At 40.2% G+C, this 15,925-nt stretch overlaps 1 protein-coding gene across 3 annotated transcripts in view; it reads left to right on the top strand.

Annotated features, from left to right (window-relative positions):
* Positions 1-15,925, top strand: part of LOC111867379 (alkaline phosphatase) — a 565,319-nt gene that overhangs the window by 535,520 nt on the left and 13,874 nt on the right. For all 3 annotated transcript variants that reach the window (XM_033752661.1, XM_023857175.2, XM_023857174.2), the window contains exon 6: positions 14,756-14,963. In XM_033752661.1, the coding sequence (XP_033608552.1) occupies positions 14,756-14,963 (208 nt within the window). The remainder of the gene's footprint in view (positions 1-14,755; positions 14,964-15,925) is intronic.

The following is a 15,925-nucleotide window of genomic DNA, read 5'->3' as shown; positions in this document are numbered from 1 at the left end:
TAGTTACGTGTTCCTTATCCCTTTGTCTCATATTGTTATGGCACTTCTAGTTTCGTAATATTCTTTTAAGTTTTATAACTCTTGCTAGAAAAATACTGAACCTTAATTGTAAATATTATTAATAGTAAGAAATATATGAAATTTAGTTGCAGTCTTGACTTAACAAAATTACTTCAATCCAATTCTTTAGCGAAGGGTATAACTTTGTATATCCTACGTCATTTCCTCTCCGATTTTATAGTTCATTCTCCTTCCATAAAGAGAACAGAGAAGCTTATGAGATCACACAGGGCAAGTGTTGATATATCCATCTCTTTAAAATTGTGAACCACATGAGGGCGTTTTTCGAAATTTCATAAAAACTGTATATTTCAATGGAGAGCACTCCAACATGACATATTGCATTTTGTGATAATTAATATCAACAACATGGCAACAGCAGAGTCTTGTGAATTGAGAAGACATTAATGCCACTCAATTTATATGTATGTTAATAGACGTTCGGAAAATACTCAAGTCTATTAAGTTAATATTTCGGTGAAGTGCAGTACAGCAACACGGTAGCCATGCGAAATTTCTCTTTAGCTTTCAGTTACTTAACCATAAATAATACACCACAGGGGCACACGATAGGATAGTTAGTTGAGGCACTATGTTATAAGTCGGTAATTCGCGAGTTCCATTCCCAATGAGGTCATTGGATTTTTCAATTTACCTAATTCTTCCAGCTACAATATGGTCCTGGGGTTTACTCAGCCTATAACATGAATTAGTACCAAGAATTCTCCTGGGGATAAAGGGCGACCGGCGCGTAAGGCTGACAACCTCACGCCATGTGTGAACTGAATGTCCAGAAAATGTGGTAGCCTCAACGTCTCAGAACACTATGGGCTTCACTGTCTGATACTGGGATATTTTTACTTTTTTTTTGAGTAGTACACCATTGAAAATGAGGAAATTAAGCCACGTGCTGAGGTACTTAAGGGAATACCTACATGTTATTATGAATTATCCTTCTGTAGTCAGCGGTTATATACTTGGGGATGGTGACGAAACTTCCGGTAATATTTTATGATATTTATGTAAACAGAATAAGTACAACAGAAATAAATTTTCCAAAAAGTGAAATAAGAAGTTAACAGAAAGCAGTCTTCTGGGATTTGGCACCGTGTATATGTGGTGTTAACCGACGTTTCGGAGGAACGTATCGCCTCCATCTTCAGGGTAGAAGAAAAAATATAAGAATTCTGCAAGCAGAGAGACCGTGAAAACCGGTAAAAGCAGCCTCCATCTTCAGGGTAGAAGAAAAAATATAAGAATTCTGCAAGCAGAGAGACCGTGAAAACCGGTAAAAGCAGCCTCCATCTTCAGGGTAGAAGAAAAAATATAAGAATTCTGCAAGCGGAGAGACCGTGAGAACCGGTAAAAGCAGTCTGCTTTCTTCATAGTCACCGCCGTGAAAGCCTCAAATCTTACAAGAAGTTAACAGTCGTAAGAGACGTAAATCTATATACCTGCAAATTTATTCATTAGGAATGTAAGTGTTTTCGGTTCTTCTTTAATTTTAATTTCGTTCCAAAGCTTAATATTTGAAGAAAGGATTCCTAATTATTTTCTTTTTGACCAAAAATCCTTAAACTTTTTCTGTTTCTCCTAGGTTATTATTCTGTAATTAATTTAGATTAAAGATTACTTATTCCTTTAACAGCTACTACATCTTTTTTTTCTGAAAGCATAAGTAGGTCCAGATAATTTAATTTTCAACCTGCTTTAGGAATTCTCGAATTATTTTCTTTAGTCGGAATTTGTGTAATGATCCAAGTGCAGACCGCTTGCGTGTACTATGTAGAGAAGACAGTCAATGTTGCGACAACTTGCTTCGGTAAGAAGTCATACCACTGTATTGTTCAAGCATGTCAGCTCTTGTCTGACACGTACGCCGCGGATACTCCAAAATAGCACCGGGGATTTGACTGGGTGTGCTACAATTTCATAATTTACATGTGCAAAATAATGTAAAATAAAACTCATTAATCTCACAGTAGTAATGAAATACATGAGCAGCATAAAGCGTAATATGAATTTTAAATTCGCCTGTAGTTCGCTTGCGGACTCAAGCCACGGGATTATGTGAGCGTTAAGTATATTTCTCGTACGAGTAATTTGAACGGGTCATGCTGCGGGCGTGGTTATTACGAGGGAAATATTTCATAACGAATATTTCTTCGCTGTTTGACTATTAAGCGTGTGTACTGATAGTTACATCTTCAATATGAGTAAATACAATATAAAACAAGCAAACAATATTTCAACAAGTGTCTGATATTCTTTCAAAATATTATTGGATATGTTGAGCCAGAATAAAATAAATGTAGAATATATTTGATGAAGAGTTGAGAAGTACACTGAATGAATTACAGTTATTATGTAAGGAAATTCTTTGTAGTTCAGCGTGCCTTATTAGCCCCTCGTGAATTTATTACCCGCAGAAATCTTCTAATGGTAAAATAATATATTTTTCATCTTTGTTACACTCTCACTTTTTAAATACTCTACAGCACATGTTTCTATAATAAGTTAATTTTTATTGAAACAATTTTTATTTATTTTCTATCTAATTGTTCTATTATATCCCCATTGATATGATCGATTAGTTTTATTTTCGGGACATTTAAAATAGGGGCACTGAGGAGAACATCTGTTATTCACCAAATTTTCTGTAAAATAAGCTGTCATAAAACAGTGAAATCGGCTGTATAGTATGTGAATCTTACACCTATATATATTTAAATTCAAAAGCTTACTATTCTGTAGTTATATTTATTAATAACCATGGTTGGTAGAAATCTATAGTAGTAAATAGCAGTTGAAGGTAAGTTTCAGTCTGTATTTCATAGCCAATTTCAGAAAAATTTTACAAATTATCGACTGAAAAATAAATTCAGCTGAGACCTCGACGGGTTTCGTCCACGGTTGTTCCCAGTAGTACTCTCGTGTTATTATTTCTTCAGAGCAACATTCTCGTACAATTGCTTAATATGTTACAGATTGCCAAATATCGAAACTGTGGTAGGCACAATCGCGCTTTTCCTTTTAAAACCGGTTCAAATCACATAGGAATTAGACAGAAAGAACTTCTTATAAATATTTCGCGTATTCATTCATATTAAATTATCAATTCATTCTCAATTGGTATTTATTTTTTTATCTTCATTTTAAGATGAACAAGCAGTTTTATTACTTAAATAATGTTTATTAAGAAGCAATCCTGTCTCATAAAGGGCGCGGTCTCCAGTGAGTTATAAGAATTGTAACTTTTTTATCTGAGGACCTTGGATTTTAAAGAAAAGTTTTTTCAACGCCTAAAGACAAGTAGAAGTTCGTGCAGGAGGCCGAAAGCAGTCTATATGCAGTGAATCAATGGTACAGCAGCAAAGACCTCTCTCCTAATACATCACGTACAACGACAACCATTGGTATATACACGAATTCAAAAGAAGTTTTGTAATGGGCTCACAGAATTCTAATATTGTGAAGCTGTGCTCCAAGCATGTTTTATCTTCACGCCTCGGTCATGAGTTGAAGCGACTGCCTTCACTAACAATTTTTAGAAGCTAACATACTACGACAAACCTAAGTGAAGTTTAAGGGACGAAGGGACACTGAAAACTCATTTGTAAATATTATACATGTATCAGTGTGAACCTGGTAATAGTGTTTAAGCCAGTAGTGTTCAAAGAACGAAAGAACGAAACGAGAGTCGTTAATACTCCACAAAATATTTAGTAACATCCGAAGCAATAATCATGTCATTGTTAACGTCGATCTGCATTTGTTTCTGGTGTATCCTACACAGCAGAAGGAAGATATCGTAATGACAAAGATTAAACGAAATGCATGAAACTATTCACTTCGCTGTATCAATCCCGTTATTACAGGAGTACGTAATTTGAACAGAGGGTAAAAGTAGAAAATAACAATTGAAGCTTCATCTCGCGATGTATTATATCGCGCAACCGGAGAAATTCAATGTCAGTAAGATCTAAAATATTGTGACGTTGATACATTAGTACAAATATTATGTTTATGGACATTGTTCATTTTTCAATATTTGCTCCTCATGTAAAAATTGTCCCTCTGATAGATGTGCAGCAGCTGCTATTGTTGTATGCAGGGATGTTGACGTATTCGGAGCCAGGAAACTTCTCACCAAAGAATTTTTAAATATGGTATAATTATTATTATTATTTGCATGTACAGTAAACAACAATTAAAGTTAGATTATTTTAATGAAATTAGTGTTAATACTATTATTATTATTTATTATTATTATTGGAAGGGGTGAGTTTCCCTATGCACCTAGTTCCCCTAGTCTATTGTATGTCCCCCTTTGATATTCTACCATTCGCCATACCCTGCCGGTACTGGTGCTCGCTATCAGCCCCGTTAAGCTAGCGAAGCTGGCAGTGGTTCCCGATACTTCCCCATCTACCGGAGGCATTGGAAACTACTTGTGCGGGAAACTGTTTGTTTACTTGTCTGCAATATTTATTTACGTTAATGAAGTTATTATTATTGTTGTTGTTTGTTTGTTTGTTTATTTGTTTGTTTACTTGCGCTTTTCCTCGAGTGCTTGCTTGTAATTTGTCTTCGACTTTATGTTGTGCTTGTCCATAATGTAATTACTTGTATCCACAGTGTGCTGTTTCTGTAATTGGCTTTGCGGCTGTTGACTTGGCACAAAAATAATAAAGAATTGAATTGAATTATCAACCGTCCTGGATTATCTAAAAACCGTAATGTTTATTTCTCAAAACACAGTATTTCGAAAACTGAATTCTATCTCCATCTTCAGTTAAAACTTACTCAGTTGGACCCAATAGATTGAAATAATATGTTCATTACCTGCATTCGAAACGTTGTAACCTAAACACTGAGAGTACAAGAGTATAGCAACTGTTTTTGACACAGATGCGGAACTGGAACTCATTCTCGCTTATATGAAAGCAACGGTAGTCAGAAGATAAAATGAAACCTGAAAGGGAGCAGCCAGAAAAGAATTTAACATAGTCCCTTTTAACAGGACTTCACTAAACATAATACTGGCTTCCTGCTTAAAATTCTATGCGGTGTTATCAGTGCCATGTTATTGGCCCGATTTGACAATGCGAAGGGGTATAGTTAAAAAAGTTTCTAAGATAACAGTGTCCAATCTGAGTACTGGTGACAGGCTACAAGTAAGAGTGAATTGTTTTACCATTTATGTAACGCTGTTGCGGTTATGTAATCCATATACTTAAAACAGGTTGGCCACGCAGCTTGTATGGGTAAACAAGAAATACACATGAAATATGTTTATTTTATTAATGAGACTATAAGAAAATAAAAGGATATATTATATATGTTATATTTTCTTCATGACGAGAGAACATGAATTTAGTTATTACAGAGAAAAGCAATCTAACTCACAAACTCCATAGAGCGTTCTCGTTTCTCAGATAGAAAAGGCTCAATTATATTGAAGGAATTAATTAATTCGCTTATTGGGGGGTGGAGTCCAACTGGGTCCACTCGGCACGGCGACCACTGATTGGCCTATTATTGATTGTGATGATGGAGAATTTGGTGGAATGAAGATTGGCAGAGGAAACCGAAGTACTCGGAGAAAACCCGCCCCAGCACCACTTTGTCCACCACAAATCCTACTTGACCAGACCCGGGATCGAACTCGGGCCACCGCGGTGGGAAGGCAGCGACTAACTGTTTGAGCTATGGCGCGACCATATGGAAGGAAGATCTGAATATAATGAATGAGCAATCCTGGACGGCCGAGAAGTGGAGATTCTCGACGTTGAGAATTTCGAGATGATTTATCACCTTACTGCAAAAATCTGACGTGTCTTGAATTGTCACATTGGCAACTGTGAAACTGTATGAGCATTACTTAGCGTCTGCTTCAAGGTGTGCATTTATAAAGACTTTAATGAACCTTCGGGTAACGTAATAGCAGGGGCATTTCTTGATCAGCTGAGAAACTGTCAGATTCTCAAGAAGCACTTTACTCCCTGCAATTCGTCGGAAAGTTAGCAGTCAGCACTTGAATTAATTTCTCCTTAAGTCTATTCAGTGCACTTCGAGGTGAAATCTTAATTGCATGGGCGAGGGTACGGAAGGGTGCGAAGTGGGAGAAGCGGGGAATAGAATAAGAGACGAAAAGGGTACGGGAAGAATAAGTGGAAGATGGAGGTGAAAATGAGTGACGAGAAATGAAAATTAAGCAAAAAAATATAATCAAAATTGGATTTGACGTTCTCATAGCTCTAAGTGTGAAGATAATTTTCTTCTGGGATGCGAACCCATGTAGTCCGATAAACGTTTGTCGTAATTATGGAGGAACATACTGCCTCCATCTTCGAGGTTTAAAATATTCCATTTAAGTAAGAGTGGAAAACAGGAATTGGCCCAGATTACACGGCTTAACGTCACAGAAAATGGTACTCTTCAAGATCATAATTGTCTTTTCATCTCGCCTCCATACCTCCTCGTCGTCCTGGTCCAATGGAAAGAAATGTCTGCTTTAATCGTTAAGGAAGCAACATGATTTGCGTCTTGATGGGACACTCCCTCGTTGGTGTCTCCACCTTATCGTGGTGAGGGGGTTTGAGTATGCCAAGGACCCTGAGAGCTATACCAGCGGTAGCGTAGCTACTGGCAGGGCCTCCCTTGCTGGACAGGTCAAAGGGTAGGCATCAGACGAAGAGAGACACCAAAAACTGATGCCGGAAGCAGCGTCATCAGCAGCGACTTGAAGCACAGAGCAAATGATGCTCGACATGGTTCAATTTCGTATAGCAACAGGCGTGACCAGAGTGGTTTGAACGGCTGTTGTACTGCGATGTGGAAAGCAAATGGAAAAACTACCACATTATCACTTTTCCTGGATAGTCTCTTCCCAAAAACAGAAGATCGCATTAAGTGGAGGAACTGTTTTGGAAGAGGCTGTGGACCTGTCGTCTGACAGATTACTCATGAATGAATGAATGAAAATGGGACACATTTTGTGACTTCAGAATTTTCATGTGTGTGTAGCTTCTGAGTTTCTTACGTTCTGAAACACGTATAAACGCTGGCAGAAGTTTCTTAGAAATATCTCAGTTGCTGCCATTGTCTGTAACGTAATGCAGACGTAATTTTTGACGTTTCTATTATTTCTTACTTGATTGCCCTTCTTGAGCATTTTAATAAGACTACGGTTCCAAGTTGCGATGGAGTTGCAGTTTAATAATTTAGCCGTTGTAACGTGTGTCACGTAGCGCGATATTGAGTTTGTTTTAGGAGTAGTCGCTCTTCAGTACCCAGTAGGTCTGCATAATATATAAAACCCTATTTTCCTGTGGCGCTACGGCCCCAATTTTGGCCTAGGCCTACCTCCATGAAACTCTCCGTTTCACTTCGGTTTACTAAATCTTACACATACGGTAGGACTCCTTGGGCGAGTGATCAGCTCGTCGCAAAGCCTCTACCTGTAGACAAACACAGAAAAACGCACACAAACATCCATGCCCTCAGTGGGATTCGAACGCACGATCTCGGTTTCCGAGCGAGGGAAGGCAGTGCATGCCTTCGACCGCTCGGCTACCGTGACCGGCATATAAAACCCTATACCAGTTATGATTACCGTATGCGTCTTAGTTACCACACAAGCGCGAATGAAAGAATCCACCTTATTTTTCCAATGAGAAAGCCAGAAGTAAAGTCTCTTTTGACAAATTTGAAGAAATTAGAATTGGAAATTAGAAGTCATAATAATCTCCCTATATTTATTTTTAACGATCCAAAAAGAGGGCGACACCTCTCATATAAGGGGGCACGCGATAGTGTAGTTGGGTGAGGCACTACGCTATAAGTTGGAAGATCGCGAGTAGGAGTCCCAATGAGGTGGATTCTTTCAATTGACCTAATCCTTCGAGCCGCACTATGGCCCTGGGGCTGACTGAGCCCCTAACAGAGAAGAGCACCAGGAATCTTCCTGGGGAGGGGGGAAGGGAGGACGGCGCGTAAGGCTGACAACCTTACCGCCATCTGTGAGCCGACTGTCTAGATAATGTGGGACCCTCAACGTTTCACAAACCTAAGGGCCTCCATGGCTATACCGACCGAGAGATTCTGCTTGTACATTGACATTAATTTAATATTAGCTTAGCTTACGCAGTCTCTACTACAACCGATTTCTTACTCATTTTTCATCTCCATCATGCATGCTACATAGCCTTCCCATTTCACTCTGCTTAATTGTCATCCATTGGATATGAAACTAAGAAGACCCACAGTCGGTTTCAGCGGTGCAAAATGAGAGATCCCTGTCCCTATTGGGACTGAAACTCCATTCATCTAGTCCATAGTCTCTATGGACACTGACACAGAATTCATAATGACAAAGCCCTACGTCCCATGTCCTTCATAGAGAGTCTACAGAATAGCATTGTAACTATTACTGTGACAAATCTTATTAAGTTATTAGCTGGAGGTAGTCCCTCTCCCGTTGCAAGGCCTCCAGATGGCGCTGTCTCCTTTAGGACATGACATAAATTAGTGCAGTGTGAAATGTCGCGACCAGGGTTCGTGTAGCCCTGAAGTTGCAGTATGCAAATTGGCATTTATCTTTCGCCTGACCGTCAAGGATTTAGTGGTTTTCGTGTAATTACAATTAAATTTGAAGACAAAATGTTTCAACCTTTCAAATTAGCCGTGGTAGCATTGTGTACCACATGATAAAATATCAAATATCTAAGAGTTTTATTCACAGGGTATGTTTACAGGTTCCATTTCGTTTCATGTATAAAGAGATATACTTTTCGTGTTCATTCTTATCGGTTTTATCATTGTGACAGGGATTCTGTGTCTCTCCTTAAAGGTAAAAGCAGGATTTTAAATGCGATTTATATAAATTTCGGGATTTCCTGTTGACGAAGGAAGGGACCAAGGAAAACTTCTATTAATGAGTAATATCTGAGGTTCTCACAGTGGTGACTATGCATAATGCCGCCGTCTGGGATATGGAGTTGTGTAGATCTTGTGTTAACAGACGTTTCGTAGGAACCTGTCGCCTCCATCTTCAGGGTAGAGGAATTCGCTAGCGAGGAACCAGCGTGAGCAGGTGGTTGTAGGTTTTATGGGTCTCTAATTCGCTATATAATCACTAAATTAATGAGTTTCGTTTTTCGAATTATTCTTATAATTATCTGTGTAGTAACCTTTCCGAAAAGTCAGGAAAGTCATGCGCGGTTGCAACTGAATGGCCCGGTATTCTTTACATTGGAAATGTTTATCATTAACTTGAATATAAAACCATCGAGAGAGAAGCTGAAATTATTTTACAATAACATATTAGTAAATTATCTTTAACTGATTGCATAACTCAGACACAGGTTCTCAATCGGATTACACATCCCCTACTACTCATGGAACCTGAACGTCAATATGCTACTGTCATTGAAGCCTCTTATGAGCTCTTTGCTTGCAGTTCGCATCTTCATAGACCATTTATTTGCTAGCTTTTGGATAATTCCATCTTATCTATGACCAGGTCTCCAAACTCAAACTCTTAATGTATTTTCAAATAATTAGCCTACTTTCCTTATTCTGAAAAAGTAAAAGAAAGCTTATGTTGTGGGCTGTGCCATAGCTCAAGCTGTTAGACGCTGGCTTCCCACCGCGGCGGCCCGGGTTCGATCCTGGGTCTGTGTCAAGTGGGATTTGTGGTGGACAAAGTAGCGCTAGGGCAGGTTTTCTCCGAGTACTTCGGTTTCCCCTGCAAATCTTCATTAGACCCACTGCTCCACAATCACCCTCACCTATCATCTGGGGCTGGTACAATAGGCCAGAAGTGGCTGCAGTGCAAGGGACTTAGTCCCATCCCACTAGCAATAAAAAAAAATTATGTTGTCTGCCTGTATATCTGCGTATTCCTCCCTATCACTTTTTGAAAGCTGAACCAGCTTTTATGAAACTTGGTATGTACTATATCATGACAGCTGAGCCCATCCCATTTTGGTACTTCTTAAATATCTCCCTTCAGTCTGTGTGTATATGTATCCCCCATCTTCGCTAGGCATTGACTCGGTAAAAACGTTACCACTGCAACGAATACTTACGTAACAATAGAAGAATTTTTGGATCCGTCATTTTTATACGCGGTTCATGCTATACCAAGGAAGGTAAGCGATTAATTCTTCCAAGGATCTCTGTTCTTCCTCCCCCTACTTTTTTTTTATTAACTGCGTATTTACAATCTGCTCTCTTATTTGTGGAGCATTGAGTAAATCTGTGGATTGGTGGCATGAGTGGAGCATTCATCCTCTGATGAATCCCCTATCAGTCCTGTAGATGGTTGATATTGTTTGCCGTGTCTTCAGCGGTTTCTGGGAGGTCAGTAGGCCATTGCCGTTTTAGTCTCCTTGGCACCTTTGGCGGAGTATTCAGGGCCGCTATGAGTTTGTTGCTATGTCCATCTAGCCGTGCGCTATAGTCTCGACAGTCTGCGAATCTCGTCACTGACGAAAGGAGTTTGGAGGTCGTTGTGAAGAGTTAAGTTGGACACATACCAGGGTGCATCTGCGACTGCTCGTAGGATTTTTGACTGTATTCTCTGTATGATTTTTGTGTGTGACGGTTTAGCACAACCCCACAGTTGGATCCCATAGCTCCATATTCCCCCTACTTTGTATGGCTTAAAGTTTTACACTGTTCACGAAGCCGTACGACATAACGACATACCGAAACACCCCTGATCTCCCAACGTCACTCTTTCTGGTATAGATTTCACCCACAGTCTATTGTTGATATACGCTTAAATGGACAGATGCCGTTGAGCTGGTCCTCGGGAATTACATACTGCGGAATTCTTTGAAACCGGATCTAACAGCCCTCCATTTCTCACGATACTCCTCCTTAGGTCTATAGGATTTGAGCCTCAGTAATTCGTACCTCAGCCTCCAGAAAAGGACCTCAGTTTAAAGTATTAGTAGCATTTGAGGCTCTTACGCCGATGGTTATAAAGAGTTTTATCTTCTAGGATACAGCGTCGTTTGTTGAAACTGAATAAACGTTTCGGAGGAATATGTCACCTCCATTGTCATGGTAGAGAATGAGCCAGGAAACCGGCATGAAACAGGTATCAAGCATTATGACTCTGCCTTCGACCCAGAAGATAGATGCGACTTATTGCTCCAGAACGTTATGTGGCTTTCAGCGGACTATATGGTGCTGTGTCTCAGGAGACAGAACCGTTCATGAAGTTAGGTTTTAGTGCTTACTGCAACGAAACTTGTCACATGGCCCGGAGTTCATATGGGTGATAATTTTAAATGGGGTTATATCTTTATCTAGAATTTTACCACATATTCCATGTTTGGCATTTTTATCTGTACAAATATAAACAATCTCTTCGTTATTAACCTCTCTATGTGAAGTGTTGGAAACGAGCAACTGTTGATCCCTTAGAGAGCATTACTGAATAGAGGGAAGCCTCATGGAAACAAAATTATATTAAAATCTTACCGCACAAATGAATATTTGAGAGAAATATGATGTACTCGTATATATAAAAATTGGGCCCAGGGTGGATATGTGCGAGCTTCTGCACTCATTGCAATGAGGACAGATCAAAGCTCTATGAGGCGAAATCAAGTATGGTAAATGGTTGTTTAAAATTTGCGTTGATAATTTATTGATTTGGCATGTACTGTCTTCGCTCGCTTGGAAACCGGGATCGTGGGTTCGAATCCCACTCAGGGCATGGATGTTTAGTGTGTGTGTGCGTTTTTCTGTGTTTGTGTACAGGTAGAGGCCTTGCGACGAGCTGATCACCAGCCCAAGGAGTCCTACTGAATGTGTAAGATCTAGAGAAACGGAGTGAACGGAGAAGTTCATGGAGGTAGGCCTAGGCCCACTGGGGCTGTAGTGCCGAGGGAAAAAAAATATTGGTTCATCAATTCCCCTTCGCTTTCAAAATATCGATGAATAAACTTACCCACGAAACTGCAGAGTCAGAAAGCTAACGACCTATGTCAACTTGAAATGCGATTCAATGGAACTTCAATTGATTTTTTTATTATTTCTGTAATACAGTGTATTTCACTGCAGTTGGGAAACACTATTTTCTACTAACATAAATTTTTATTACATTTCCTTCTATTTTGTACTTACATTTGCACATACACATTTTTGGTATGTGTAAACATCTCCGTTAATATGTACAAATTTTCACAAATAAAATATTTTAGTAGAGAAATCCATTCATATCGGGTGTACAACTCAAATTTATTGTCAACGTCTGCTAAGCGACAATCTCGTTAGTGAGGAGGGTTAGTTGAGATAATTCTCAATTAAAATGATTTTATATTATATCGTGATGGTTAAGTTCTTTTGACAGTAAAGAAATTTATTCTGAAATGAAAAAAAAACTGTCTTCTCTCCAAACCCTCTATTCTCTTTGCTGTGAAGGAAAAAGACAGTCTTACTTTATATAAACAATGATATTGACAGAACTCCAGAGGTTCTGAGATACACACTGTATACAGCGGAGGAGGTGTAACAGCTCAGTCGGTATTGTGTAACCGTTCTTTGGTTCTACTAGCTCCGGTAGAGAAATCGAACTCCTCTCAGGGCGTGTTGACTGGCCACGACTTGGGTGATTAGTGGGGCTTTAGGCGTAGGGAATTCACCTCAACACCAATAAACTGAAGTCTTTATTCAATCTGCACTATTTAAATGGAAACAGCACCGTAGTGACACTTCACAGAATTGTGGATGTAGGCTTCCTTACTGTTTTCTGAGACGCACACTTAATAGTCACCACAGGGGGTGTTCACGGGGATCAGAACACGTGTACACCCGGTGAAGGTAACTTTCAGAGTCCTTTCGTCAAGCAAGCTCTGAAGTGTAAATATTTGTCTTGGTTACCCAAAATTCGGGCAAAGGACCTCCCACTTCAGATTATGATTGGCTGGACCGGGCAGACTGGGAGGTTGCTTAACTTTTCTCCTCCAATTAGGAAAGCGAATATCCACTAGTGTACAGTTTAGGGGTGAACTTTGCCACCTGCTGCGTGGCTGTCAAACTGAGATTTTGTGGTAGCAGGAAACGACGCTGCTAAAATTATGACTTCCCCTGTCAACTTTAGAATTTCTAAAGGACTCGGCCTTGTGTCACGCATTAAATTGACTGATTTACGAATGGGCAGCCGGCTTCAAGCTTGACTCAAGCCACTTGCTGCAGTGTCCAGGGGGGGGGGAATCTAAATTGTGAGAAGAAAGTGAGGAATTTCACAGAAACCTAACAGTACACAAAACATCAATTGACCATACCATAAGCTGGACAGTTACAATAGTGACGGGCTACGGGTTGGAAGGCAGGGGAAGGATTCCTAGGAAAGGGAAAACTTTCTCTTCTCCCTACTGTCCTGACTGGTTCTGTGGCCCAACCATCTCTTTATCCAATGGGTATCGGGGAATTTAACCTTGGAGTAAAGCGGTCAGGGCGTGAAGCTGACCACTCACGTCCACGGTCAAAGCCGAGGTCAGGAATGTTGGAGCTATATCTCTACTCCCCCATACGTCTTCAAGGCCTAGTACATATTCAATTAAACGGAAGTAAAACAGCTGTAATGTCTGTAATAGGATTTCTGTTTGTATCACTAGGTAGCAGCACAGTCCAGCTCCATGATCGTCTAGATAACAGACGCACGTTCAGAGACTGGTTTCAGTCCTGACAGATGAAATTCTGTTACCAATTTTTAGCTGGCCGATAGTTGGCCGATAGTTGTGCACGATCGTGGAGGCCCAACGACTGTTGAGGGACGTGCGCACACATACAATTCCAATGAGCAGTCGGTCAGTAGCATCATGGATGTGTACGATACAGCAATAGTGTGTGCATTATTGATCAGCGGGAATATTGGGTTCACCTTATTATAAATAAGGAACGTCTGTTAAAAGGAAAATTTTACACATTGTACCATGAACTGAGACAACACCCATCAAAATTTTTCGATTATTGCAGAATGAGTGTCGATAGTTTTGATGAATTGTTGCTTCTTCTGAAACCTCAAACCTTGTACAAGAATATAAGATGGAGATTGAAGTTTAATATTTCTAGAATTATTATTGCAAACACAGAAAAAGTAAAAAGGTAAAGTAAAGGTATTTCTGTAACAGGCCGTGGAGGCCCATAGGATTGTAAGATGTTGAGGTTCCCACATTTTCTCTACACAACGTGCTCATAGATGGCGGTATGGTTGTCAGCCCTACGCGCCGGCCGCCCTTTACCGCCAAGAACATTCCAAGAATATTCCTGGTACTCATTTCTGTTAGAGGCTGAGTCGACCACAGGGCCATAGTGAGGCTGGAAGGACTGGGTAAATTGAAAAAATCCAGTGACCTCATCGGGATTCGATCCGCGACCATCCGGCTTGTAGCATAGTGCCTCAACCAACTACGCTACAGCATGCCCCATTGCAAACACAAAGCACACAAAAATAGTATTTTTCTCTTACAAAACATTAAGGGTATGTAAGTTATTAGACTCACCCACTGTTGGAACAACTATCGCGATGTGTGCGCACTCCCATTAAACGCAATGTTTCTCGGCGACGTGCCCGAATATCGGCCAACTATCGGCCAACTAAAAATTTCATGTGTACGCTAAGACTTCTCTCCCATGTTTGTTTACGTAATTCCCCTTATCTTCTCTGCAGGTTGTACTTGGCGGAGGGCGACGACATTGGCTACCTAAAGTATCACGTGACCCTGAGCCTCCCGGAGAGGAAGGTCGTCGCTTAGATGGACGTAATCTCATTGCTGATTGGCTGCGCGAGAAGAAGCGAAGAGGTTTGCGGGCTGAATACGTATGGAATCGTGCAGAAATGGAGCGGGTTGACCCCCGTCGTGTTGACCACTTGCTGGGTATGTAATGCAGTCCTGGAACCTTCAGTATCTGAACGCATAGTTCCTCTAGCTTTATAGTTATGCGTGTTTTATAACAAGTCCAAAATATTACATTGACGTAGGTAGGATTCTGAGAATTCTCTGCAGATATTTTCAAGCATACCAGTCTTCAATAAACAGGAGTTACACAAAAAAGAAAATCTCGTGTGCATTATTATAACAACCCCAGGAGATAATAGTATACTTTTATATTTTTTTTATTTATTTTTATTGCTAGTGGGGTGGAAATAAGTCCCTTGTACTGTGGTCACTTCTGGCCTATTGTACCAGCCCCAAATGATAGGTGAGGGTGATTGTGGAGCAATTGGTGGGATGAAGATTGTAAGGGGAAACCGAAGTACTTGGAGAAAACCTGCCCCAACGCCGCTTTGTCCACCATAAATCCCACTTGACCAAACTCGGGATCGAACCCGGGCCGACGCGGTGGGAAGCCAGTGACTAGCCGCTTGAGCTAATAGTATACTTTCTATCAGTCAGAGTAATATTGCACAAAGACAAATATGGCCCCTGTACATCCCCTCTCTATCGCAATACAAATATTATTTAACTGCTTGCCAAAAGAGAAACGAAGAAGACCAAATTGCATTTAATCTCGAACGTTATTTATACTTTTTGTAAGATGAAATGGATGCCGACCACAGCGGCCACGCGGTCTAAGACAAGAAACTCTCTTCACCCTCCCAAACAATGTGATCGTGCGTTCGAATTCCACTTTAGGCATGGATGTCTGTGTGCTTTAATTCTGTCTTCATGCTGTCCTGTGTGCGTATAGCGGCCTTACAACGGGCTGATCCGCCGTCTAAGGAGTCCTACCGACTCTGTGAAAAGCTCAAGAAACTGAAAAACAGGCAAAGATTCGACAAAGGGCTTACTTTCTTTTTCAGTAATCTTTCAGACGACAGGTCCACAGTCTTTTTCAA

Source organism: Cryptotermes secundus, unplaced genomic scaffold, assembly GCF_002891405.2.
Source record: "Cryptotermes secundus unplaced genomic scaffold, Csec_1.0 scaffold292, whole genome shotgun sequence".
In the NCBI taxonomy this organism is placed as follows: Eukaryota; Metazoa; Arthropoda; class Insecta; order Blattodea; family Kalotermitidae; genus Cryptotermes; species Cryptotermes secundus.
This window is presented reverse-complemented; position numbering and strand designations above follow the sequence as displayed.